General features: G+C 42.2%; 1 protein-coding gene across 2 annotated transcripts; it reads right to left on the minus strand.

Moving 5' to 3' along the window:
- Window positions 1-349: 349 nt before the first annotated feature.
- On the minus strand, window positions 350-18,116 carry KCNJ2 (potassium inwardly rectifying channel subfamily J member 2). 2 transcript variants are annotated; one of them, XR_005837338.1, is made up of 4 exons: window positions 17,979-18,116; window positions 11,479-12,928; window positions 4,120-4,263; window positions 350-2,934 (listed from the first exon to the last, which is right to left on the minus strand). XR_005837338.1 is itself a non-coding variant. In XM_008693693.2 (3 exons), exons 2-3 carry the CDS (start codon window positions 12,709-12,711, stop codon window positions 4,210-4,212), a joined length of 1,287 nt encoding a protein of 428 aa, XP_008691915.1. In that variant the 5' UTR covers window positions 12,712-12,928; window positions 17,979-18,116; the 3' UTR covers window positions 3,939-4,209. The 2 variants fall into 2 exon arrangements, 1 of the variants encoding a protein (XP_008691915.1); XM_008693693.2 differs by lacking the exon at window positions 350-2,934 and having other exon boundaries at window positions 3,939-4,263.
- Between the last annotated feature and the right edge of the window lie 9,558 nt (window positions 18,117-27,674).

The raw sequence follows: 27,674 nt of genomic DNA on the forward strand, positions 1-27,674 counted from the left end.
TTCATTGGAAAGTTGTGGAAATTGTAAATACATTATAAACCAAAAAGTGAGAATCACCCACAATCCCACTGTTATTACTTTTCGCTTTCTTGTAACTGTAACACATATGACAAACAATAAATAACTCCGGCTAAATGATCCGAGTTATGCGATGTTTGTGCCGTTTCTAGGCTGGATTTCCCTTTTGATCTTAACCAATATCGCAAGAGAGACACCTTAAAAGTGAGCACTCTGGGAGTAAATGGAGTGAGTGGAGTTTTATTGGTGCATACGCAGGGGGGTGCCTGTGGTCGTGGGTGTGGGTGTGGGTGGGTGGGGGTGTGTGCACGTGGTAGGGTGTGGGTGATGGGCAAAATGAGCTCCCTCATAACTCCTTGTCAGGAATACTGCTTTCCTTTTAAAAGAATTTGTCAAAGGAAAATAAATGGTTCGCGTTAGCAGATTTTCCAGAAAGATTTCAGTGACACGAAAATTTAGTGATTTGGCTTGCCAAATGATTTGATGAGAGCAGTGAGAGGAAAAAAAAAATCTGTAAGGAAGTGATAGAGAATCCTTTGGAATCAAATGAGGGGAAATCGCTTTAGACACCGAGATGGAGAGAGGAGGCTTTCCTATACAACCAACCCTGACAGAAACGTCACCAGTCCTCTGCGGCAGAGCAAGGCTACTCTAGTGTGGCTACAAGTTCCAGGAAGAGCTTGCTGTGTTTTGGGCCAGTGAAGCCATTTTGTTCAGCAGAAGGCATCTGGGGCACCTAATGCGTTTCTTGTTTGGGCATTGACCCTACTAGGAGGTATGCCAGGAGACTACACTCTTCTCTCGGAAAGGACGAGAATAAGAAATAACTAGCATGTCTTAACAAGCTGTGAAATCCTATTCTTCTTGCCCCCTGAATAGAGTCCAATGCCCCAAGATAAAGGAAATCCACTCTGTAATCTGATAGGTTTGTTACTGAGCATTTTGCCAAGAACAACGCCTTTCCTTCCCGTAGTGCCAGGGTCCAGGTGCATAAACTCCAACCTTATAAACTCCAGTACAAAAAAAAAAAAAAAAAAAAACACGTTGGCATTTAGTATCTATGATATAACATGATAGGTAATGCCATAGATTTTCTCAGCAAGGGTGGAGAAGAGTATGCTTACGTCTCTTGCACAGACACATTGGAGGTCTTTTGGCCTGATTGCTAAGATCAGAGCACAAATATAGAAATCTAAAATTAGTTTACTGTGATTGTTGTTCTCATGCCCCCTCAGACCACTGCAAGCTCTTAGAAAAGAGTACCTTTGAATCTCCAACCTACCTCATAGTTCTGGGTGCTGGATGCTTGGTGAATGTGTCCAGAATGAGAAAGGGCAATTTTCTTTTTCTTTCTCTTTTTTTCTTTCCTTTTTCTTCCTCTTTTTTTGGGGGGGGGGCACGGGGAAGGGGAGATGGACAAATGTTTTGAATTTGGAGTAAAGATCTATACTAGAAAATTTAAAAAATTGCTACTACAAATACAAAACTAACACAATACGGTACTTCAAATCATCAAGCACTCTTACAAAAACTAGCTCCTTTTAAATCTCACAAAATTCTATTTTTGTTCTTCTTTTTCAATGAACAAACCAAGGCTCAAAAGTGAAAAGTAACTGGATTCTAAAATCTAGAATTCTCAGACCTTTGTACCCAGAGGCAGGTAATAACCACTCAGAGGTTCCTCAAACACAGCTTTAAAAATCTGTTTGGCCCTGAGTTCAGATGGACTGTTTCTGGGTTTTATTTGCTGTTGTTGGTGTTGGTCTGCTTTTGTTTTCCCCACATCAACCCACAACTAGAATTCAATTCCTCTTTGAGTCTTTCCAAAATGATTTAAAGACCCATTATTAAGCAATGCGGGCTTTGCAGAAAATTTCATATGGGAGGTTGAGTAGGGGTTTTCAGCCTACGAAAGAAAACAAAAACAAGCGAGCAAACAAAAAACCCCAAAACAAACATCTAACTCGTCTTGCAGGTCCTATGTCTATAAGGACTTTTTTCTCTTCCCCCTCCCCCTTCACTAGGAGTGCCCAGCCAGACTTGACTCTTCTTACCTCCGGAAACCCATAAAGATGCAAAGTAAAACAACTGACCATGTGATAGCAAGACCCTCCTTGTTAGAAAGGACCAACTTCGTAACCGCGCAGATTTCTTTTTATCTTGTATAATCACTAAGATGGACGAGGAAGCACCTCCTCTGGGTAGTTGTTACATACCTCTAGGTACAAAGGTCTGAGAATTCCAGGTTCCTGAAAGTAAACATTTCCAACCTTAGATTCCCAAGCACGTTCTTTAGCTCCATATTTTTTGCAAGCATGTAGATGCTTGGTTTTGCAGCCTGGTTTTGCAGATAGCACCAGCTGAACCAGCCACAGGTTTTACCTGCAGGCGGCCATCTCTCCAAAAGGGGGATGTTCTTTCATATCTTATTCATAGAAAGAACTTCTTGGCCTTGCCGAGAAGCTCAGCGCAGGGCCCACACACCATGTAAAATGGTGCGAGCGTATATACCTAATCCTTCAAATCAAGAGAACGTACTCACGGGCATATACACAGACAACAAATAAGGCTGCATTCTTGCTTATGAGACACATCTCGTACCTTCGCATTTTCCTTTTTAAGTAAATTCCATATTGCACACCACTTCATGCAAATCACTGGCAGGAAATAGCAACCTAGACACTTTTCAAATCATGCCAGCAGGTAGATTCAGGATTGCCTTGTTTCCAGAACAGGAGAGTAGGGAGAAGAGGTCACTTTTTTCTTCCAGCAAATTTAATCCATCAGCCCATCAGAATGGGTAAAGAGCAGGGGCTGCCTCTGTAGTTCTGACCCTTGCTCCTAGGTGAATATTGCAATAGGACTGCCGTTGAGGTCTGTGTGTCTCCCTCCTCCACCTCCTCATTGTGAAAGGAGCTGTGTATTGCAAGTAGCAACAGGATTGGGGGGGGGAAGGTGGAAGAAGAAGAAAAAGAAGAAGAATTTTGTTAGCTAGCTTCTCCACTAATTGCTTTTTTGGGATTCTCCTGTCTGTCCACTTCCTTTTATTAAACCTATACAATGATCATAGACCTATAGGATGTTTTAGACCAGGGAATGCTGAAGGTAGAGCAATTTCAGTAGGTCCTGGTGAGTCCAGGTGGCCTCATACGAATGAACAGACCCTAGAAACGGACCCTCTTTTAAAAGACTTCACATTCCGATATCCAGTATGAGCTGGGAAAAGGTAGAAATTCAAAAGACAGCCTCATCCTCCTTATCTTGGCAACTGTGGGCTCCCTTCAATTAAACCTTAAATGAAGACTCCTATTTGAATAGTTCAAATGTCTCAAAATAGAAGGGAGGAGCCAGCTGTAGACTGGGGCCAAAGTACATACTGTATTTATAATTGAACACGGCTTTTTAAATAATTACATCCTTGTGCACGTTTTATTTTTGGTTCTTGAATAAAGTCACTCAGATGAAATTAAAGAGGATGCAGGAGAAGGTGCTTTGATGCTCCTTGCAGTTTCTATGGCAACCCTGGGGCATCTATTGAGCTGCCTCATTGACTGAATGAGCCCGAGCGAGCCACGCAGGCTGCAACTTTGGGCTGCTTCTGGAAGAGGCAGGGAGGAGTGCTGTTGATCTTATGGCCACCAAAAGAGCTTCTGACAGAAATGAAGAACATCTCTGAGGGGTGGATTCAACTTTTCCTGGTTTTTGTATGAATGGCTGCCACCTGAGAGCGCGTTTGCCAAGAGTATCTTGTTAGGGATGGGTGCACACTTGCCTTTGACATGTCGCTATTGGTAAATAATCCGTCGTTACGGGTCTGCGTCTAAACCCCTAATGCAGTTATTTATATATTTTAAAAGAAACTCTCGTAACCTGTTAGGGGAACACTCTGCAGGATCAAAGAAAAATTGTTCAACTAGGGCTTTAGAGGTGGAAGTATATATTTGCAAAAATTCGAAAAACAAAAGCCAAATAAAAGTCTACAATGTGAGATTTGGTTCATCTGTTTGTTAAGCAGGAGTGAACCCAGACACTTGCCCAAGGGATGTTTTTCTGCCCATGTGTCAGGATTGGGGAGGTGCGAAGGCAAATGAGTCCACAGACCTAATCTCCACGGAGACTGGGGTCAGAGCGGTCATTCAGTAGGAAGTGAAAGAACAGCATCGTTGGGAGCAGAGTTTTCACAAAACCAACTTAAGCAATTCCCAATAAGGTGTTGCGAAAGTATTTGACTCCATGGCAACATCCCTGAAAAAAATATTGAATGAAGTGAGGATTCCTGCATATGGAGGGCAAGAATTCTATGTTTGTGTAGTGCGGCGGCAGTACTCAGTGACCGGTAGCTACTGTTGTCCCACGGAAATTTCTCACATCTAAAACGCCACTGCTTTTCTCGGTTGCCAGACAAAAATGACGATCCATCTTAACCAATCATTTTTTAAACTCGGATCTAAGGAAGACCAAGTCCATATAGAAACCTGAATAATCCGCACCGTATCGGAATTCCTCAATAAATATTTGGTCAAGAAGCCAAACCCCTTAGCCTCAACCTCTCAGCATATAATCTGAAGCCTGAAATTAAACAAAACAAAACAAAACAAAAAAACTCTGAAATGAGTACCGTCACCATGAAATCCCTCCGTGCAAGCCAGACATTCTTGTCTCATCTGTGCCTTTCCTGATTTGCCTGGCATTCTGATGTTCATCATATAGTCCTTAGAATGGATTATCTTATTTTCTGGGCACCGCTGATGGGAAGAAAAGACCTAAATGACGCTAGGAGACTGGCAACGGGCGGAACAGCAGCTGATGATTTCATGGACAAAATTTACAAGCACATCCCACCAAGCAGAGCAGCACCTATTAGCTTGCGTTGCACAAGGAAACATTAAATAATACATATCATTTTTTTTAAATAAGCAGAGAATTGTGTAATATTTTAGAAAACCATTCCTCCAAAACAATTGATGCCCTTGAGGCAACAACTTTCAGTTATTTGGAGAAAGCCACTTAGAGGTAATTATTCATCATTATTATTCTTATGAGTTAATAACACTCTTGTGTTGGATTTTAAACTCCTCCCCTTCCACGTTCTTCTTAACTGTCTCTCTCCCTTCATTCCCCAACACTCCACTCCTCTGAGCTTCCAAACTAGGGGACTGACTCATCCCGGTTTGCCCAGAACGTTCCCAGTTTTAGCACTGTGAGCCTTGCATCCAGGGAAACCCCTCTGTCCCGGGCAAACCAGGACAGGTGGTCACCCTGTCCCGGAAGCGGTCACTGTGGTAGTATTATTGTGAGGGGCCTTGCAGGTATTACCTTGTAATTATGCCATTTTTCAAGGCATGATAACAATCCTCACGGAGTGGATCAAATCATCAGGTCACCAGAGTCCTTGACCTGAACTATTTTGGGAAAAAAAAAAAAAAAGACTGGGTTCTTAAAATATGCTGATCATGGACTTGGTTCTTCAGTTAAAGTGGGTAGAGCTAGCCGTCATTTATTTATGCATAAATTTATTTAAATTGGGGAAGGAAATCTGATTGACTTAATCCGTTCTGCCAGCTCTAAGATGGAAATTTCTAGAGGGAAATTTGTTTTCTTCTTTGCAAGTGTGATCTGGGCTGCTGCTGCTTCCAAAGGACGGTAGTTGGAGGTTTTGTTTGACTGCCACTGAAAAGAAGCCTGAGCAGAAGGACTCTGAAAGACCACCCCTGCCTTTTCTTTTTGCATATATATGTAATAACAACTTTTAAAAAGTAGAGGTGAGGCCCATATTGCATTCAACTCACTGCCAGGAGGTACCATTATATATCTTGCTCCGTGGGATCAATCACCAAGAAGCTCATGTTACAATTTTGGCTCCCTGCAGTGGGAAGAAAGCAGAAGTGTATGATGTGGTAGGGTGCCTGCAACCTGCTTAGTAACAGGGCTTTGTGGTTTTGCCTGGAGTCAGGACTAAGCAATTCTTGGTTAATTGAAATTAATCTGAAGTTTGAAATTTACCCAAGTCCCGGAACCAGTGCTTAAATTTGTCATTAGTCTACCCTTTGTGAGTTGTTCCTTCTCTCCAAGAAAGGGATGAGAAATGGGGGAGCAGGTTTTGAAGGAGGGGGGAATCCTGGGCTCATGTGTCTTGTGTGGAGAAACAATGCAATTTCATCACCTAGGAAAATTTTATAAAACTAAGAAGCAGAAAGGCCTTGGGGTAAATGGTGAAAGTTTTACCAAGAATGCCTCCAAATGGAAAGCATAGAATACTGGCAAAAGCACAGCTAAATGGCCTCAGTTGAAAACTCAGCTCTCATAACTACTTGCTGTGCGTACTTGCACAAGGCGCTCAACGTCTCTGGTCCTGGTTCCTCATTTCTTTTTTTTTTTTTTTTTTTTTTAAAGATTTTATTTATTTATGTGACAGAGAGACAGCCAGCGAGAGAGGGAACACAGCAGGGGGAGTGGGAGAGGAAGAAGCGGGCTCCCAGAAGAGGAGCCTGATGTGGGACTCGATCCCAGAACGCCAGGATCACGCCCTGAGCCGAAGGCAGACGCTTTTAACGACTGCGCTACCCAGGCGCCCCTGGTTCCTCATTTCTTAAATGAGGATAGGTAACACTGCCTACTCCATAGAGTTGCTGTCAAGGTTAAATTACTTAATACTTAGAAAGAATCTAGAACCGTGCTTGAAACACAGTTAATGCCACATGAGTATTTGTTAAAGGAAAAATATTAAGGAGCAACCCATATTTCAAGATCGTAGATTTTCTCAAGATTTCCAATCATGAAACAACAGTGAAGTTAGTCCAAATCTGCTGGAAGAAGTGGCATTTGCTCTGAGACCACATAGCCCTGGCAACTTTGTGTCCTGAAACAATATTCAGGTTAGTGGATGAAACTAAGTATGGAGGCCCGTAAAACCTGAATTTGGGTACCACCTCCATGGCTTATTAGCTTTAAACCCAGCCTCGGTTTCCTCTATACCAGGGGTGGATGAATTACAGGCCGTGGGCCCAATCTGGCCCATCACCTGTAGTTATAAGTAAAGTTTTATTGAAACACAGCCGCGTCATTTGTTTTCCTATTATCAGTGATTGCTTTTGCACTCCGAGAGCAGAATGGAGACAGACCCTCTGTTGGGCAGAGCCAAAAATATTTACCGTCTGGCCCTTTACAGAACACCTCTATCAACTTCTGACTTACGATAAAAGAAGAACACTATCCTAACTTGGCAGGGCGGGGGGAGGGTCGGGATTGAGATAACATGTAAGCCAGAACCCTATACGGAGTTTAGGGCTCCATAAAGGATAACTATTATCGTTAAACAGTGACTCTAAATCTAAAGCTTAGAATACCTGTCGGTGGTGTTTGCTGGCTTGTTTTCTACCCTCTCTCTACCTCTGCCACTCCGTCCAAAAACAAAATATGAGCTTGACTTCCTCTAACTTGGATTAAGCTAATCGGCCACCGCACCACACCTCCCCGTCCAGCCACGTCTATGGCTCTATTCATCCCCACTATCGGCGTCTCCGTCCTGGGCTTGGGGAACATTGGCTCCGCATCTCAGCAATGTTACAGTAACCAGACAGCAAGCCCGCAAATTCTTGCGCCCATTTGTCTTCAATTTTTTAATTTTTTATTTAGAAATAATAAAATAAGACATAATATATAAAAATATGTACAATCCATGGTTTGTGCAGTACAACAGGAAGACTTTTAGATACAAAAAGACGGCAAACGGGAAAATAATAACTATCCACGATTGTCAAAGGCCGGGGCTGTTTTCAACTCGCCAGAGCCCAGAGCTGAAACCCAACAGAACTAGAAAGGGGATTCTAGTTGGGGGGCCGGGGGGGGACTATGCAACACTTTTCGTTTTCGCCCTAACATTATTAGACACAGAGTGAAAAAGAACTCACCCTGCTTCTCAGAACAAGCTTTTTGCCTTTGCTGAGTGGCTTATTATAAAACATGAGCTGACATTTGTCACTTGCATGGGGACATGATTCGGGGGATCGAGGTCATCGAATAGACAGTCAAGGTTTGGGGTGGGGGCTCACAGGGAAGAAAGGAAGTGAAGAGAAGAAATAATGCATGAATAGTTTTTTTTGTTTGTTTGCTTGTTTTTTTAAAAAAAGGTAAAACAGACTTTCTCCAGGAATTTGGAAATGGCTACAGTGCTATATTGACATCCTTACAATGTCTGATTCAAGTATACTCTTAGAGGGATAGAAAACTATTCCATTCTCAATAGTCAAAATAGAATTCACTTTGTCTATCTTTTATTTAAAAATAGGATAACCAGGAATCTATGCCTCCTCCCAAAAATATAATGCCCATCCAGATACGAGCAAAAATTCTTTAAAAGGGAGTAATTCCTAAGTAAATTCAACGGGGGTTTGCTTGCAATAGAGAAGCAACACGTAGCTGGGAATAGACCCCAGATATTCACGGCGAGTCTCCTCTGACTTCATTCTAATGATGCATATGCACTAATTAAGGAGACCCAGTCAATAAGGACAAATGTTTTGAAGGTAAAATGGAACAAAAAAATGTTGTGCATTACCTGTGTCTTGGCTCTTGACAAAAAAAAAAAAAAAAAAAAAAAAAATTGCCATTTAAAGCTTGTAATTGTTAAAATACTAATAACTAGAAAAAGCTTTCAAATGAACAGTCCATGCTGAAATAAATAACAGAACATAGCAATACGAACCTTATAAGGCTGGTAAATATTTGCTAAAACCATGCTAACCGGTAGCATAGAGGTACTAGCTCTCCGAAATTGCTGCACTGAAATTATACTTTCTATGGCAATTTTTTTTTCTTTTACAGACTTCTATTTACATTTGGCTTTAAATATGAAAATATCTGATAAACTTTATAAAATGTACACTTTAAAAACATAGCTTCTGCAAAATTTTCTTGGAAAACAAAACAAAACAAAACAAAAACAAAAACCTGTGCACCAGAAATTTTAGATTTTTTTTTCTGTTTTTCAGAAAGAAGTTGAAAGATTTCCCTCCCTCGTTCCTGCCCCCAGACCCACCCCCTTTCAACTATCTCAAGTCTTTTTAAGTGGCAGCACTGTTGTGTTTTGGGAGGAGCCCTCTTAGTGGTCACCCTGTGCTCCACTGCATCTTCATTTAATTTACATTATCACTGAATACTCTTTGGTTTGATTATTTTCCTTTGCAAAATATCGAAATAGCAGCAGCTGAAGCCCTCAGTAACCTCTCGCCCTCAACAGCCGAATTGTTCCCTCTTCTGTCCATTCTTTCGTCCCATCAGTCCCAATTCTTCCGACTCTCTAAACAACTTCCCAGACCTGCCTTTAAATTTGGATTTAAAATAGCTTGCTTGACATCTCTGTCTTGGTTTCCACGAAAAGAACGCCACAGTTTTCAAACCCATCGGCTTTGAAGGCTGAGAACAGCAGAAACTGTCATATTATTGCAGGCACGGCATTCAGAGATGGGTGTTCAAGAACCAGAGACCATCACACACATCAGTTTATAAAATACAGGATTCCAGAACAAGGTGTTTTTTAATGGCATACAGGGATATAATACCATAAGAGAGTTGATTTTGAGACTCCAATTAAAAAGAAAAGTCAGCAACCCCCAGAATTCACACATAAAGAACTTTAAACCAAAAAAAGAGTTCCATGATTGAGTTAGAGCAGGGGAAAAAAAAAAAAAAAAAAAAAACGTTTCGATCAAGGCAGGCAGCCAGGCAGGAGAGACTTCGGGAAAACAATGTATCCTTAGTCACCTGCTCTAGGGCTCCAGAGGCAGAAGAATCAGCTCAGATCCAATCTCAAATGTGCATACATAAAGGAGAAATAACCCTTTCAGATCATTATCCCCTCTACTTGTGGCTGTGTTATATTTTGTATGGCTCTTGTTAACCCCAAAATACTGCAACATTTTCATCCCTACCCTCTACCATTAAAAAAAAAAAAATCACTTTCCTCTCCCTCCCGAATACTTGAGCTGAGGTGCTACATCAAAGTGGCCGGTCCACACCTCGCCGGCTCCCCCCCTTGGCATCTGCAGCCTCCCTGACACTGTAGGACTCGCTCCAGACAGACTGATCGGGAGAACCAGCCTAGAGGCCAGGCGTGGCATCTTCTCGAAGGCGAGAGTCAAGCTGGAAATGTCCTGACAGTTGGGGCAATGCATTCAGCCGCAAGGGTTTAAACCTATCCATCTTTCATGTTAGGTGGCTCAGCTTTTGAGGATGCCGACTAACTCCAACCTAGGTCTTATCTTACGGAATAAAGTCTGGAATGTGCAAAAAGGGGAAATCCAGAAAAATCGAAGAGCACATCACCATCTCTCACCTTATGCGTTGGCTTGGCCAGCCCTACCAAGCAGGAGAGAAAAGATATTTTGATTGTGTAGGTGTGAGTCTTACTTCACCCTTCTTCTTCCCCTATCATACACAAGTGGCATGAAAGAGCCAAATTGAAACAGCACGACATTTACTAGACTCTGAGTGTATGATGTTCTATTTTCTGAGTGAGGTGAAAAAAGGAGAGGGCAGTTCAAGGTCTTGCTGAGGTTCAAAGTTATTGTTTCTTGATTTCAAGGCAGCCGCGGGGCTTTCTATCACTTTTTAGTATAAGCTTCACTGTGCAAAAATGTGCATTATCTTTGGTATTTATTTTAGGTAGTGTAACTTAAAATTTGAGATAACCCATTAACATCATGGAAGAAGAAAAAAAAAAAAACAAAACCCAGAGGCTACCATTTGGCTAGTGTTACATAATGCCCTTATGTAACCAAAGAGAGAGAGAGAGAGAAAGAGAGAGAGAGAGAGAGAAAAAAATCAATTCTAGCAAACAAATTACTGGCCTCAAAAAAATCAGGCTCTCATTTTGGCAGCTTAATAGCCAAATACTTGCCACTTTGAAGCACATATCATGAGCTTTCAACAAAGTTCAACACTGACTTTTAAATTACACGAGAGAAAAACTACACGGCAACAAAAATACAATTTGTGTTCATGTAGTTAGCAGCTTTTCAAAAATTAAGGCAGAGTCTTGCCTTTGTTATGCCATTAAAAACATTCTTGTTCCCTAAAGAGAAGCATTCTGGATTAGTCAAATACCCAACCAAGGCTTGCCTGCAAGTTCAAGTTTTGTAAAAACACAAAACAAAACATAAAAACCCCATAACTTATTCTACAACATGTATGTGCCATTGGGTCACGGGGGGAGGGGAGGAGGCATGTTGAATGCTTTACGTTCATCTCCGAGCTTACAGTCTTTCTTTGAAACCATTGTGCTAGCCTCGGTCCCTCGTGGCCACTCGCCTTGACCCACCTCTTCACCAGTACCGTCGTCTGAATAACTGTTTTGGGCCTTTGACCAACAGACTGTTATTTTAAAGTAAAATATTCCAGAGAAGGAAGCAGTCATATCTCCGACTCCCGCCGTAAGGGCCTGGGCTCTAGAGGGACACTTGCCTGGTTGTGAAGGTCTATGTCAGGGGGTGTGTCTGTACTGGTGCTTTCTGGAACCCCATTGTCACTGTCATCTTCCTCTTTGCTTGTGAGGGCAACTTCGTTTTCGTAGCAAAATGAATTAGCATTTGAGAGGATATATTTCTTTTCTGCTAAGTCTCTGGCACTACAAAGGGGAGTGTTGGGCACTTCATAAGTCTTGTGGAACCTGGAATAGTCCACTTTGTAATAGTGCTTCTCCTCAAAGAGTACAGGCTCGTAGCGATGGCCCCAGAGGATTTCATTGGCCAGATAGGAGCTACGGCATTGGGTGGTCATGGCGGTGGCTTCCACCATGCCTTCCAGAATCACCACAATTTCAAAGTCTGCATTGTCAATGTCCTGTTTACTCAAATCATATAAAGGACTGTCTTCATCTATCTCGTGGACTATCGTGATGGGGGACACCAGAAATATGCGGTCAATTCCACTGTCAAACCCGACATTGATATCTATTTGATCCAGGGGGATGTACTCCCCTTCAGAAGTAATTCTGGATTTGAGCAGCTGGGCTCTCACGTGAGCTTCCACCAAATGGCTCTTCCGGAGATTGCCCACCCGCCACATCAAACACAGCTTGCCGTCTCGCATGGCGATCACAGCATTGTGACTGAAGACCAGAGTCTCGTTTCTCTTCTTGGGCTTCGCCATCTTCGCCATGACGGCGCCAATGATGAAGGCGTCGATGATGCAGCCCACGATTGACTGGAACACCACCATGAAGACGGCGATGGGGCACTCGTCCGTGACACACCTGAAGCCGTAGCCTATGGTTGTCTGGGTCTCGATGGAGAACAGGAAGGCAGCCGTGAAGCTGTTGACCTCAGACACGCAAGCTTTGCTCTCTTTGGATGCATCCAGATCCCCATGGAGCAGAGCTATCAACCAAAACACACAGCCAAAGAACAGCCACGAGAGAACGAAAGCCAGGCAGAAGATAACCAGCATCCACCGCCAGCGAATGTCCACGCACGTGGTGAAGATGTCGGCGAGGTACCGTTGTCCCTTCTCCCCCACGTTGATGAACTGAACATTACAGTGGCCATCTTTCTTCACAAAGCGGCTCCTGCACTGTTGTCGAGTGTGGACTTTACTCTTCCCATTCCCAAAACCATTTGCAACCGCCATGGTGGCCAACTTCATTCCGTCTTCTTCCGAAGAGACAATGCTATAGCGGTTGGTTCGCACACTGCCCATCGCTTCTGCCGTGGACGCCAGTGCTTCTGCTTTGGAAAACAGTCTGAGTTTTTGCAAAACCCTTTGGAGAAACAGTTTTGAATGTTCAGTGAGGACACGCACACAAAAAAGAATACGGAGAGATGGGGGTTTCCAGGAGCCTTGAGGGTCTACCAAGGTCTGTCTACTGACATGCAGAGCTGCCTCAGTGACTCAGCTGACATCCAGAGTACATGTCCTGAAAACAACAACAAAAATGCCATTATTCATTAGAAAAGAAGTCATTACTAAGGGGTTCTACTCTCTAAGGTAACATTTCCTAGCAAGACACAGCCAGATACACATAAATACACTCGACAGTAAATTATAAGGTATTTAATTTCTTTATAGCCTGAAAATATTTTTATTGTATCTGAAAACATAAAGTCATTAAACATAGTAGAGTTCATTGTTTGGGACAGTCTTTTAATCAAAATTTCAGGTTCTTTTTCCCGTATTTATTCCAGCAATCTAGGCGATTCCATTTTTGCAGATAAACCTCTCTTATTCTCTCTGGCCTTCTCTACTTGCTAGGGTCCCAAGTGATTAAGCAGAAGAGAGACTTGCTAAGTCCAAGGTTTGTCACGAGGCTTTGAGAACTCAGACACGTCTAGAGAACAGTTCGTATCAAGGCAGAATATTAATATTAATGGCGTTGCAGGTGCATTATGGGAGAATACTGGAGCCCTCAATGACATGGTGGAAATCAGAAGGCACAGACTATTTGTTTAAATGATTAAAGAACAACAACAACAACAACAACAAAACTGAGCAGACAGCCCTTATGATGATCTGACATCGGTCCCAATTTCTGGAGACTGTTTGGGCTTGCTTCGTCACTTCTCACACTGCAAGCAGCCACTTTGCAGAAATGCCCGATAACATCTCTGTTAGTGCAAGTGATTCTGACTTGAAGGCGTAGGTTTGCTCTGGGGGATAAAGAGCGAGTCTGTTGCCTAGCAATGAGTCCTGAAATTCTCCAGAGATGGGACTGCCATGTGTAATGACAGGCTAGGAAGTAAGCACCTATGTGCCAAAGGACCAGGTCTTTAGCGGATTGAGATAAGGCAGGAACTCATTTCATGTGGGTCCAATTCTGTGTTTTCCCAAACAGACAACTTTGTAGGAGTAGATCATAATTGTCAGTCAGCTTACTTTCACTTCGAGTGCTGCTGTTTGTTATAGGTTCCCATGGAGAAGGCACTCACCTTTACCTAATGTGAACAAATAGTTTTCAGTTTTCTCCTCCAGCCTCATCCTAACCTCGATAAAAACTATCTATTTAACTTCCCATCTTCACTCCAAAGAAACTATCTTTTCCTTGACTCACAAAAGTCTAAGATAAAGTCCAAAGTGTTTCCCTGTATCAAACAGAAATTAACAAAATGAATACAGCATAGAATGAAAACCCAGAAGTGATTCTCCACTCGTCCAACAACCCAATCAATCTCCTGTAGTAAAGGGGGACGATGGAAAACAGATGGAAAAGAGCAGAAATTCACTGAAGCCCTGATAATGAGGATTCCACTTTTTCTTTCTCCCCCAAAACCACACTGAGATTAAGTAGTTAACAGAACCAATTTCAGCCTAGCCACCTGCAAACAAATCAAACAAGTCATTTATCTTGTTTTTGCGCACCCCCTTAAAGACAGGCAAGGTGCATTGTCTTTGAAAATGCCTTGTTACAGTCTTTTCACTTCTCCCTCCTTATCCAAGTTATTATGCAAGAATGTGCCCCAACACATTTTTCCTGAGATTAGTCATCTGTGAAAATTGCAATGTGTGTTACATTTTGGCAGCTTTTGACACGTAAATGATGCCCGATTTGAAAGTGCCTTTGAATTACTTTATAAAAAGAAGTTACTGTGCCTTCCCAGTCTTCCACCTGCTTCAGTGTTTTGTCTGCTTCCCTATGAAGTTTGTACTTGGACAAAAGAAATAAGACTCCTATTCCTCAGGGTTCTAGATCCTGGACATGGAAAGAATTTTTTTAACCGGTGATTTCAGATTATTGGGCTCATAAGAAACTGCCAAGCATTTCTACGCAAAACCAGAGAGAGATAATAATAGAACATCAGATGCAGGTGAACTCTCCAAAAAAGGGGACGGGGGCGGCGGGGGGGAGGCCTCATTTAAATAGTGCTTGTATCCTTGAGGTCTGAATGACTTCAGAATCTTCTAAGCTGACACCAAGAAATTCCCTTTTCATGATTCAAAACAATCCTTCCATCTGAGTTACCATTAGGGACCATGAGTAGACAGTTTCAAATTTCTTCTGACTTATTTCTGCACTCTTTCCAGATTAAAGCATAACAACCATATGAAATCTAAAGACTGAATTACGACCTTCCAAAAATCTTGACCCCAGGACACTAGTTTGAATTCCACAAAACACACAAAATTCCAGCTTCCTACCAAGAGCTCTCTGCCTTTCCCAGTTTGAACAGAGCCTGTATCGAACGACTATTGTCTTATTTCCACTGTTAATGACAGAATTTGTCCCACGTGTGGAGCACCATTTAGAAATTTTACCATTCTGCCTGGAAAGGGGGAAATTTTTTTTTTTTTTTTTTTTGGCACAATGGACATTTTTGTCACTTCAAATAGATATGCTTCTAAACAGATTTATGTGTGTATATGTGTGCACACACATTATGTGTATTCAGTGTTTTGGAGAGCTGACTACATAGCAAAAATCTGGAGCCTGCCACAGTTGCTGGCGTGATTGTCTTAACATTTCATTATGAGAATGCCCTCCTCACTGACCTGCCCACATGCCCCAGTGGCTTTAGGTGAGCAGAAAACTTCCTTGCCTGCTTTTCTCTCACTAAAAATCACCGATTCATGAGCATCTGGAAAAGAACTTTCATTAGGAGTAGGGCTTTTGTGCAACTTTATTTTAGGCATATCTTCAAAATCATTCTTTGAGAAGCGTTCGATTAAGAGGAGATGAGAACACTAAGTGATCTGACTCCTTGATGGGTGCAATTCAGGAGAGACCATGTTTGATTTGATGAACAATGTGTAAATTCCCCTCTGAGCCAAAATATTGAAGGGCCTGATGTAAATTTAATAGATACAAATAATCATTTTACCCAGGCTATAACCAATGAGGTAGAAAGTATTTCTGGAAAATTGAAAGGCTACATGTGGTGCTGTTCATGTTAAGACTATTTATAGGCTGAGCCAAAATTAAGCATAAGCAATGGAAAAAAATAGTTCAGCCATTTCAATCTTAGGTAGATGTTAAAGAGAGAGAGCGCTATACATAAACTCAAGGTCAAGGAGATAACACTGTATAAATGAGTGAAATCTAACTCATTTTTCCCATATAGGAAATATTTCCAACTTGGGTGATAAAAAAACTATGGGTGATAAAAAAACTAGAAAACCATAATTATGACAAATACATGAGAATAAACGTGTCTCATAATATGGTCATGGTGTGCAGTGGATACGAAAGTTTCTGTCTATGGATAGCAAGTAAGGAGAGTAAAAGAAAACGTGCTGGGCTGAGAGAGAGGTCTGCTAATGAGTGCTTAGAGCAGTTACTCCCCAGCTGACGCCATATAGACCAGCCTGAGTGTGCTCTGGGCACATGTTGCTATGTGAGCACAACTGCTAGCAAAGCAACCTCTTAGAAGCTCAGTAAACAGAAGGGGGGGAGGGGAAATAGGGGAAGGGCAGAGGGATAGGCATTTCCCTATGTGAGCCCTCTAACATCTAATACTCAACGGTGCAGGTAGCATCACCCAACATTTGCAAATGCTGAGAAATATACACAGCTGGTGATTTAAAAAACCCTGCAACGGTCTATCTGTTCAGGTGAAGATGTGGCCAGTCTTGCATGCTACTGAGAAGTCATACAAGGACTCTACAGCCACCCAGAGATTCTACACCTAGAGCATCTGAAGAAATAATGTGTGTCCTTAAAAAAAAAAAAAAAAAAAAAAAGGCCAAATTCACAAGCGTTTAGAACAAATATTCCTATGGATACCAATAACGTTAAAGAAAGTGCTACCAAAACAGGAAAGAGAGGGGTTAAAAGCAAAATTAAATGACCTTGACCCTAACTTTGACCCCTCTCACCATCCCTGTAGTAACACCTCTTACTCCTGAGCCTTGAGATTTTTCCAGCTATTCGCAAATATATATAAAGCACTTGAGGTGGGGGTGGAAGTGAGCTGGAAAAAGCTAACAAGTGTACAAGTAATATAATATATAGCAGACCTAGGGCAGTGGTTAGTGAGAGGAAATCTAACAGCATATTGATTATTAATGTGAAAAGAAAGCAAGTGGTAAAAAGCAATATGCATTCTTTGCATACCCAGAACACGTTTTCAATGCCTTGTTTCCTAACAGGTAAATTCTGAGTTTATGAAAATCCCCAGGATTCACAGCTGCATCCTAGTTACCATCCCACTGGTAAGGCTTATCCAGACACAGACATTAAACTGCCCATTTCCTATCTCGATTTTTTTTTTCAATTGTCATGACGAGTCTATGTTATGATGCAATCTTTTTGCAGAATCCAGTCTTTTTGACCACTGTGCTTTCCTGAAACCACGCTGTCTTCAATTTAGGTACTAATGCTATTTACTAAGAATAATACGTTGCTTAGGAGAGAGTGACATATGATGTGAAAGTTTTGCGGTCTTCGGGCTCAAATCCAACTCGGGCTCGCGCTCTCTTTCCCCAGCAAAGCAACTTTGAGACGCTCGCTCTGTTTGGAACTCGACGCTACACTTGAAGCAATGACAAAGGAAAAAAAAAAAAAAAGACGCCGAGGATCAAGACTAGTGCTGAGTCCCAAGTCTGCCAAGGTTTGAGACCAGCGCTCTAGAAGCACTCCCCACCCCCTCGCCTTTTTTTTTTTTTTTCTTTTCTTCCTTACAGAGAGAATCGAACACAGGCTCCCTCGCCCTTGTCTCCAAACTCAGTATCTCGCTACAGCTGGTGCACTGGAAGTTATGAGCACAAACAGATGCTCAGCGAAATCTGTTTCTATTGCTCAACTGTTCCAAGCATGTCTCAGTATTTTTAGCTCTGGGGATGTTCTGGTGCGCACACAAACTCTATAGGCATGATCTGGGACTCCGCATTGTGGGTAAGCGCTAGAGCAGCGTGACAGCTGGGCACCTCTGGAGCAGCGGGGCAGGGTAGGGTTGGGGACGGCGGCCCGAGTCCACTCCCCAGCACACACAGGCAGCGGGAGACAAGGAGGGAAGAAAACACACAGCAGCCCTTACCTGTTGCTGGCGCAGGAGCATGGGGACATGAAGTGGAAGTGGGGGGTACAGAGGCATGTAAGATCCAGTAGTTTGTAAAAGCGAGTGAGCCAAAGCAAACCAGAATCCCCAAGACCCAGCTTGCCGGCGCCGGGGAAGGCTGCGCGCTGGCCAGGACTCCAGTGCGCTCTGCAATATCCTGGGCTCTTTTGAGATACCGGCCCGCCTGGCTCCGCCCCCGGCCTCTGCCGGCCAATCGCAGCGCGCCTGGCCACACGGCCGGCCCCGGGAATCGCGGCGGGGAGGGGACGATGCTACACCCGCGGCCCGCGACGCTGCCAGCGAGGAGAACCTGCCGCCGCTTCCTCCCCCTCCGCCCTCCGAGCCGGGTTTGGGAGTCCTGCCCTGGCAGGGGAGGAGGAGGTTGCGCCCCAGCTGGGACAGCAGCAGGTGGGAAGCTCCGCGGCCGGGCTTTTGCGGCTGCCTAATTGCAGCCTGGCCTTGGGCAAAGCTTCCTAGCCCTCTCCGAGCCCCACACTTCCCTTTTCCTCTCCTCGGTAGCGGCTGTGCTGTGCGTGCTCCTCGAGGGGCCCGCGAGGTGCCAGGGCCGGGCGAAACGTTTGCAGGCGGGGAGGATTGCATTTCAGCCCCGGCGCGTCTCCCTCTCCCCTTGCTCTCACCCAGAGCCCCACGCCCCCCGAATTCCCCGCAGAACCTGCGGGGCGCGGAGGAGCCGCGAATCCAATGGGGAAAGGGACCGGGACCGGCGCGCAGAACCCGGCTGGATTTAGACGCGCACAACTGTTGCAACTGCAGAGCCGCTGGGCTCTTTCTGCTCCGGGCTGTTGGTGAATTACTTACAAAGCGCCTAGACTTCTCTGAAGGGTGAACGACTCGTTCCCTCTCGCATTGTCCGCCTTCAATCTCTTTCTCCACCACCGCCCGGCACGCTCTACTGATCTAAAATCAGAGCAATTAGAGTAATGAATTCTCTGGAACAGCAACTCCTACAGACACTCAGCTGTGCCCTCGCATCAGCGCCTCCCAGCCCTCATTCCCAGCAACCAGGCAAGAGCATGTAGACCCTTTAAAAACCTATTGTCAACTCCCGTGTTAACCGCGTCTGGATCCTGGAACTTTACAGATTAATCTGTGTGTCCGTGTGTCTGTGTGTGTGTCTTGTATGTGTGTCTGTGTGTGTGTGTGTAAGTGGAGTAAGTAGATAAACCTCTGAGTACTGTGGTGTCATAACGAAGATTTGCTCTTAAAGGACACAATATATTTAGGAGTCTTCCTCACACAGAGTTTGAAATTCCTGTGTGTGTGTGTAATGTTTATTTCCTCAAGCGAGCAAATGCGTCTTTCGTGCAGTTTATTTAAACCTCTAAAAGGCCTCCCTAGAGTCGCCAAACTGCTTCGCCAATCTAGCTCGTATTCAGGGCGGTACAGACAGGGTGGACTTTTGTGTGTAGGGGAGGTGAAACTGACAATTCAAGGAAAGGGTCTGCGCGGGTACCCACTTCCTAGCCTCATACCCTCACATGGCCCCTAGGAGGTGCTGGTGAGATATGCTAGGTTTTGCAGATGCGTACTTAACCCTGCTTCAGCAAGTGTGAGAGAGATAACTGAAATGAAAAGTGTGGAATAAGTTATGCGTGCGGTGTCTCTGCTTTGACAGCCAAACGTATTGCTGTGCCGTTCCACTCGCTGAGATTATACAGTCCTCCAAGCCCTGAAACCGTCTTGCCTTTAAAAACCCTGGATGCGGGGAATAATGCCTCGCACCACGGGGGCGGGGGTGGGGGGTGGGGGAGGCGACTGTCTACTTTAATATTTATTAAGTAATGTATTACTTTTAAACAGCTTAAATTAACTCTGCAGAATAGGTGGATGTATAGAAACCCAGGCTGTAGCCGCAAGCTAAAAACGTGCAGACAGACAAGCTAAACTCTATGTAGTCAAAGGAAGGAGAACGAGTCACATCTCACGCCACCACAATGGGCTTCTTCTGAAACGTGTTTCTGCATGGATTTCTTCTAAGAAACAGGTGGGAGAGGTCCAATTAATCCCTTAAAACACATTAAGCCTAAATGGGAAGAGGAAATTAATCATTATGTATGTTCTCTTTATGATGATTCAATCCGTGCCACTGTAGATGGCTAAGAATTTTCCAACCCATGTGAATGCAGAGACGCAGCATTTTTGTTTCCAGGTAATGAGCTCTTTTTGAAAATCAGTCACCCAGAAAGGGATGCCATTTCTCTGGAACAGGGGTTGAAATTGTTTTATTATTCTACTCTAAATTAACTGAGTACACCCTAGGCCAAGATACTTTCATGTAATAGAAGAGTCTTTAAAGAAATGAACACAAAGTTAGAAGGTGATGGTTGGTTGTGTAAATTTAGTTATGGGAGGGGGAAAATAAATGCACATATCCTAATCTTTCTTTTCAACTTCACTCTTACCCACATGGGCTGATAGGCAGCAATGCTTCTTTCTTGAAGTAGAAAGTTAGAGAAAAATTGGTTATTGCAATAAGCTGCTTGCCAGCCTGAATCGAAGTTTTACCTTAATTATTTACCTAAATAAGGAAAATGAAGGGTTACGCTTTGTAAGTAAATAAAACGTTGTAAATGCATGTTAGCATTGATTAACTCTGCTGCTTCATATTATAGAGGGAAAAAATTAAATGTGCATTTTAATTAATGGGTGACTTTTCACTCTGTCCCTATTAGGAAAATCCTAGTGTTCCAAAGCATTCAGTGCTTTCTGGAGTGATGCATGATACAGATTTCTCTAGTCAGAGTATACCTTTTTTGGCTGAATCAGTCCTTATTTAGCAAAAATCCCCATTAGTTTTGGACACCAATGCAGCTGGGTGTTGGGATCCATCTGTGGATTAATTTTTTCCAAGGAAATGACAGTTATGCTCTTACTGATTCCCTCCACAGTAACCACCTATAATATTAGAGCCAAATATTAGTCATAATCTAGATCTGCAGTCAGATTATGAATGGTTGCGTGACGCAGAATGTGATTGTTCCACTAGCAGCACAAATCTTTCCTTTGCACTTATATAAATATCTCTAGCAATTAGACATATTTCCAGACTTCTATTAACCGTCTATGCAGTCCAATTTTACAAGGAGGAGAAATGAAAATCTCCTGTCATTTGCATCTGCTGGGTATTGAGAACCCCTTACTAATCTTCAGAGTAATAATTGATATCAATAAGTAAAACATAAATGTCAGATGAACTTAAAGTGTAGGCAGGATGAGTTTGCAATCTGCTGCAATGAGGACAAGCCATTGACGACGGTAGTGTGAAGCACCGAATGTCATCTTATCCATGGGAAAAGAGCTTTGGCAATTTCACTTACCGTACTGGTAAGATTTCATCTTCATTTTAAATTCCGTAAGTGTATTTGTTGAGTAAATACTTTGTACTTTAACGATATGCCGAGTGATATGGGAGACTGACGAGCCCTGGGAGGAACAATTCCTTCAGTCTGAGAATTCACAATCCCTCATTGAGAGGGTAAGCAAAGCACAAGTGAAATCAAATGAGTATAAATAAGGCAGCCTATGATTGAAGTGCTAAAATCGACCATGCAAGGAAAGAGAAAAGAATCTGGAGAGTTTCTGAGGAGTGAAATCAGCTAGAATTCATGGGCAAGTTTAGAATGGAGGACTTAATCTGTGTGACATAGTACCATGTAGAGCTGGGTTAAGGATGCTAAGAGCAAACCAGAAGACAGGATTGCCTCTTCATTCAGTTTATGTCTTAAAATGCCAGTTATGCTCCTAGATCTGTCTATATACATGTAATCATGTCTATGAATTATAAGCTGCTTCTCTGAAGGCTGAATGTCTCTGCCTACACAGACACTGTTTCTTCTAAAGCAGTGGGCTTTATTCCATAAGCCTTATTGGCCATTTGTGACCACTGTAACACACAGTGATGATGCCTTATTTTTCTGGCATACCTGGGAATGCAGCATATCATATAATAGCTTTTCTAACTAATTGACATTTCTTCGTGGTGAGAATCATCCTCTCTAATACACTCTGTGCATCCTCGAACTCTATCTGATTGCCCCTGGAGAGCTCTGTATATCTCTACTACAGCAGGTTTTGTTCTCTTGTGCTATTACAAATATGTTTCCCTCTATATCTTCCACTTTTCAAAATCCACTGCCGTGTCTTTTTTCTCTTTATCTCCTCATTGCCTTGCACACGGCCAAGGAAATACATCAGTCTCAAAAACTGTCAGCTGAATGATGGAATGAAAGTAACAGTATTTTTGAGTATACGACGACTTTTGAACAATGACTCAGTATCATTATAAGCATAAGCTATGTTCACCTGCCACAGAGGGGAACTATCCGGGTACAGTGAGAGCAACGCCTTCTACATTAAATGCCCATAGACGAAGCTTATTTAAGTCTTCTGTTTGGTTTTTTCTCTCTTCTCCATCAATGACAGCCTTCACTTCTCATTTTTGCTTCTGCCAAATTTATCAGGCTGCCACCATGCTCTATCTAATTTGTTGATTCTCATCTGCACTGGCCTGAGAAATTATATAACCAAGGTTGCTTAAAAATATATGCAAAGTGAAAGCAAATATAATCTAAAGGGCTTAAAGTGGATATATATTTTTGAAATAGTATGAGCAGATGCCAAATTTGGAGTTACCTTGTTTTGGTCAGTTTCTTTTTTTGGGTAAAAAAGCTTCAGGATATGGATTTATGACATCTATTTTAGCTTCTCAGAGCATTTAAATGCTTTAGTCCTTGCATTTACTGTGTAATGAATAGTTGAGGAAGACCTCTGGGTAAGGCAGGTGCCTTTGTGTCTGCAAATGTGCATATGTCTCTACATATATGTACAACAAAATCATATAGTCATTTATTGAGAAATCATCTGAGTGCTTCCTGGGTCCATTACTATGACCTTTATTTTCCATCAAATATGTTAAAACCAACAATCATAAGTGGAATCATTTTTTTTTTTTAATTCACACTTGCAGAGTAGCTGAATTATTATTTAGCCAATTACTCTTCTGTCATGCTCTGGAAGACTTTACGTATTTCGTGTGGGTGAGACAACTACACTCTGGAAGTGCCGTATTCATCCAGACCTCCCATTACTGTGGCTCTGAACACAATGATTATGATGACCGTTTCATCCGTGTGGTCTGCGGCACATCAGCTCCCTTAGAGGTAATGAGCCCAAAGTCTCGGTTCATTCTCTGTTAAAGTCAATGGCAGCTCCTTAGGTCAGGGAGCCTTGCCATAAAATGCCTGCAACTTGGCGTTTTCCAGAACTAACAACAACAAAAAACAACTTCAGACAACCAAAGTTAGTCACCCTTGTAGACATTTCAGGAATATGCCACAAGATACAAAGAACGAACAAGACATATTTTGAGCACTGTCAATGATACTGAGATGTTCTTTTTTATTTATTTATTTTGGTCATGTTACTTTTGAAAGAAAGAATACATACCCGATGTCTAGGTTTGGGAATATTGGCTTTAACAGTGTGTGCGTGTGTGTGGTTTTTCAAGTGTTAAGTATGTGTAGGTCTTTTTTTTTTTTTTTAATTGTCAAAGCAATTATGGAAAATGTACAAGGTAAACATTAAAAGTGTAGGAAAACATAGACACTAAATCCATATTCCCACCATTATAAATACTTTGGTATGTCTCTTCCCTCTTTTCCTATCTTTCTATTTCTATTTTATATTTTTATATATTTTTTATAATTTTAGGATCGATTGTGTCATACTTTTGTCTACAAGAGTATCATACTTTTTATATGTATTTGTCATGCAGTTAAAATTCATTTGAAAGCATATATTTTAATGTTTATATGTATTTTATGCCCATATGTATGAACCATATTTTGATGAATCATCACCTTTTCTTTTTTTTTTTTGTTAAAGATTTTATTTATTTATTTGACAGACATAGAGACAGCCAGGGAGAGAGGGAACACAAGCAGGGGGAGTGGGAGAGGAAGAAGCAGGCTCATAGCAGAGGAGCCTGATGTGGGGCTCGATCTCACAATGCTGGGATCACGCCCTGAGCCAAAGGCAGACGCCTAACCGCTGGGCCGCCCAGGCGCCCCCATCACCTATTCTTATACCTTTATATTCATTTTTGTTTTATACTCGTATAAAGATGCATTAACTGCTCTTATAGATTGTTTAACTCCATCTCCTACTATTTGTTAGGTTTGCAAATGTGGAATTACTAGGTCAAAGGGTATGCTCTCTCGACACTTTTTTTTAAATTGCATTCTTTCAAGTCAAATCCCAATGCATGCATTGAATTCCAAGGATGTTCTAAGTTGTGTGACCTTGACAGTGGTGACGGCATTGGCATTGCACGGTGGGGAGAGTTTGGGCTTTGGGTCAGCCTGCTCTGTGTTTGTGACATTGATCCATCCAGCTGTAAAAGACTGTTAGAGGGATTAGAAATAATGCATAAAATGATAATGCATTACATCGAGGGATTAGAGATAGTGTACATAAAATGCTTGACATCAAATGAACACTTAGGCGGTAGAATTATTTACTCTAGCTCTTGCTGCTGCTGCCACTAATGATGATGAGGTTAATAAATAGAATAACTTAATTGGGGGAGTAAGATGTCTTCAAGAGATATTTATATATGATAAGCCTTAAAATAACATAGCGAGCTGCTGCAGTGCCTGCCTCAGTGCGAAAGTCATAAATGAAGAGGTGAGTATCTGAGGAGTTAAGGAACATTTTCATGGCTGTATCGAAGTATGGCTGGGTGTTAGAGGGAGAAAAGCAAAGTGGATTTTCCAGGTTATGGTCAGCATTTGAAAACATTCACGAATAAAGGGATATTAAGATTGAACATTAAATTTGAGCCAGATTTTAGACCCGTAAGACAAGCATGAGGAGTGGAGTGACACTTGATTCTTTAGACAGGGAGGGATCTGCAGATGAGTGAACGCAAGGCCAAGAGATGTGAGCAGGACTGTTAGAACACTGATCAACTGTCATTTCTCTGTTGCCTCTGGCCGTGGTCCTACCGTGTGATCTTTTCTTCTGGATTTCTCTTCATGCAATTTTCTAAATCCCAATTGTAATTGATAAGGAGATCGAGACAGAGAAATTCTTGTTGCAAAGAAGCTCCTCGTGTGAGTGGAGGCTGTTAATACAGCCACTAAGCCTGTGGATTTCAAGCCCAAGTTTCCTTCTGCTTTCGGCAGAGAATAACTTTTCATGGCATCTCTGCTCAGACAAATCTAGAAATTATAGAATAGGGCTGATAATTTTCGCAGCCAATGACTAATTCCCCCCAAATGGTTCCTACTCTGACTCTAATATATAAAATTTGGCCTTGCAGTCCTCATGCAAGACCTATTTCCAAATATCTGGCTAATTCTTCTGCTTCCCTGTGAGAGACTTTCTTCTATATAAAAAATAAATTCGATCAGTATCTAAGGAGATGAGGAATCGTTTCCTCCCTCATTGACTTGTGTTCTGCAGGCAGATAGCCTTCATTGGCCCTTGGTCAGTTTATCTTTTAATATCCAAAGCCCTGTGTATAAGTTACAGACAAGTTACGTGTATCACAACTAAGCAGAAATCAAATGCTACACCGCATAGTAATGATAACATTAATGACTCATGATAATAGAAAAAACAGCATTAATAGCATCATATGATTATTTAAAGAAAACCCAAGTTATGTTACTGCCCATTTTATAAGTGCTTAACGTGGATATTTCAATGTACTAATTAGGATCACATCCAGCTATTTCTTCTCCTCCATTTGGATTTGAGCTTCATCCAGTCCATTCTAAACGTTAAAGAAATCCAAAGGCACGATCACTGGAAAGGAGCATTTCAGAAAATTGCTTCTGTGGTTAGCAACAGAGAAACTCTGAATTTATTACACAGACTTAAATTCTGTCATGGTGTTTCAGCTTCTAATCTTCTTATCAGCAAAGAAGATCTCATTTTAGAACTTGTATTTATGCTAAATCTGTCTGTTTATGTGGTTGGGATAACTGAATCACCGAATTTTAGCAAGGCAGGAACTGACACCATAAATAATGACTTCTTGTCACCTCAGGGTCATCTTCCTGCGTGTAAACTGAAATATTAAGACTCCTACTGTACCTTCGAAGTCAACTTGGGGGAAAAAAAATTCATTAAGAGAGCGAGCTTTCCCATTGACTGAGATTAAACCTCTTATAGGTGTTAACCTGCAGTAATGCTTTCCAAAAAGAAAAATCCTTGAAAGATAATAATGTATTTCCTGCTTGGGCAAAGGTTAAAACCCAAAGCTATTGTTCTTAATGCCTATTATTTTAAAATAAAAATCTAGTGCCTCCTTAGTACCGGGTTAAGTGAAAGAAGGAATGTACTTAATAATTAGTGGGCACAAAGCAAAATCAAAGTGCATAAACGTGAAAATGCACACACACACACAGAGTTCTACCTCTTGACCTCACGGTGTCACATCTAAAAACGTCACAAGACGTTGAAGACGGCTCAATTTTGATCTATAGTTACTGAGTTCTGACAAAAGAGCTGTAGTCAGCTTGCAGACTCCAATTTCTCGGCAACTTGCTTTCATGATTCTGATTTTATGGTGTTTAAGAGTTCAGTTATATTTTACAATTTGCAATTTAAAACATTATCTACTCACCCATCGCACACATATTTCTTATGCATGAAAATGTGAAACTTTCAAGGCAGATAGTGGCGACTCTGTCAGTATTTTCCAAAAATAGAATAATCTATAAAGCTCTGAGGCTAAACAGCTCCAATCTTTCTGCAAAACGCTAGCTAAGTACACATAACTGAAGCCGTGCTTCCCTTGGAACAGCCGACGATCAAAATGTTACTTGGATGTCCTGGCAGAAGTTCATCTGAACGTCTACTTGGTCAAAGCATCATTTAGCACAAAAGACTGTCACCAGTGCCATAGTCATAGTGTCAAAATCCAGGCAGTATAATGGAAATCTATGCATGTCTCCTTAATCCTGGGCTCACAATGGATCGGCGCTCCGTCCTAAGTGAATTAAGCACAGATATTAATTCACTCCTCTCTATGTTCTCTCTTCTTTCCTCATGCATTGCTCGCCTTGGTTCATTTTCCCTCTCTGTGCTCCACACAGTATTTCAATTCCTACAAGAAAAGAGGACCCAGACATAGCCAGAGATCCAGGCGGAGCACTTGGAATTGTATTATTAGCATTATTCAGCATTTGCTGCATCTGTGCAAATGTGGTTCATGATCTGACTGATTCCAGCGTCACAGGCTCCCGGACAAAAGCACAGCCCATCACAGCAACTTGCCGGCCAAGCCTCAAGCACACTGAGTATAAAAACCAACCCATACCCTGCAGGTAAAATAGTCCAGGCGGCACAAAATAAAAATAAAAAATAAGATAAAAACCATTTTTGAAATTACTTTTCCACAAGGGAGAGCAATTCTCAGTGAATGGACTTACGGGCCATGACATAAAACCCCCCAAAATGAGTGAAAGAACAGGAAAAAGAGGAAGACCCCTAGGCACGGACAGGTGTCCTGTTCTTTCTCCTGTCTCCCGAACCCTCTTCGGAGTCTCCACCAGCAAGGAAGGCAGCCCGACCTGCAGCCCCGTTTCCAGCAACATAGGGACCGGAGATCTCTCCTGCAAGGTTTCACCCCCTAACGCCACCGAA

The sequence above is a fragment of the Ursus maritimus genome, unplaced genomic scaffold (genome assembly GCF_017311325.1).
Source record: "Ursus maritimus isolate PB19 unplaced genomic scaffold, ASM1731132v1 scaffold_24, whole genome shotgun sequence".
NCBI lineage: Eukaryota > Metazoa > Chordata > Mammalia > Carnivora > Ursidae > Ursus > Ursus maritimus.

Excerpts from the sequence above, each read along its gene's own strand:
- KCNJ2 (XM_008693693.2), bottom strand. The coding sequence starts at position 12,711 with ATGGGCAGTGTGCGAACCAACCGCTATAGCATTGTCTCTTCGGAAGAA. Across the intron at positions 4,264-11,478 it reads ACATAGACCTTCACAACCAG|GGATGTTGCCATGGAGTCAA; the intron begins GCAAGTGTCCCT and ends TATTTTTTTCAG.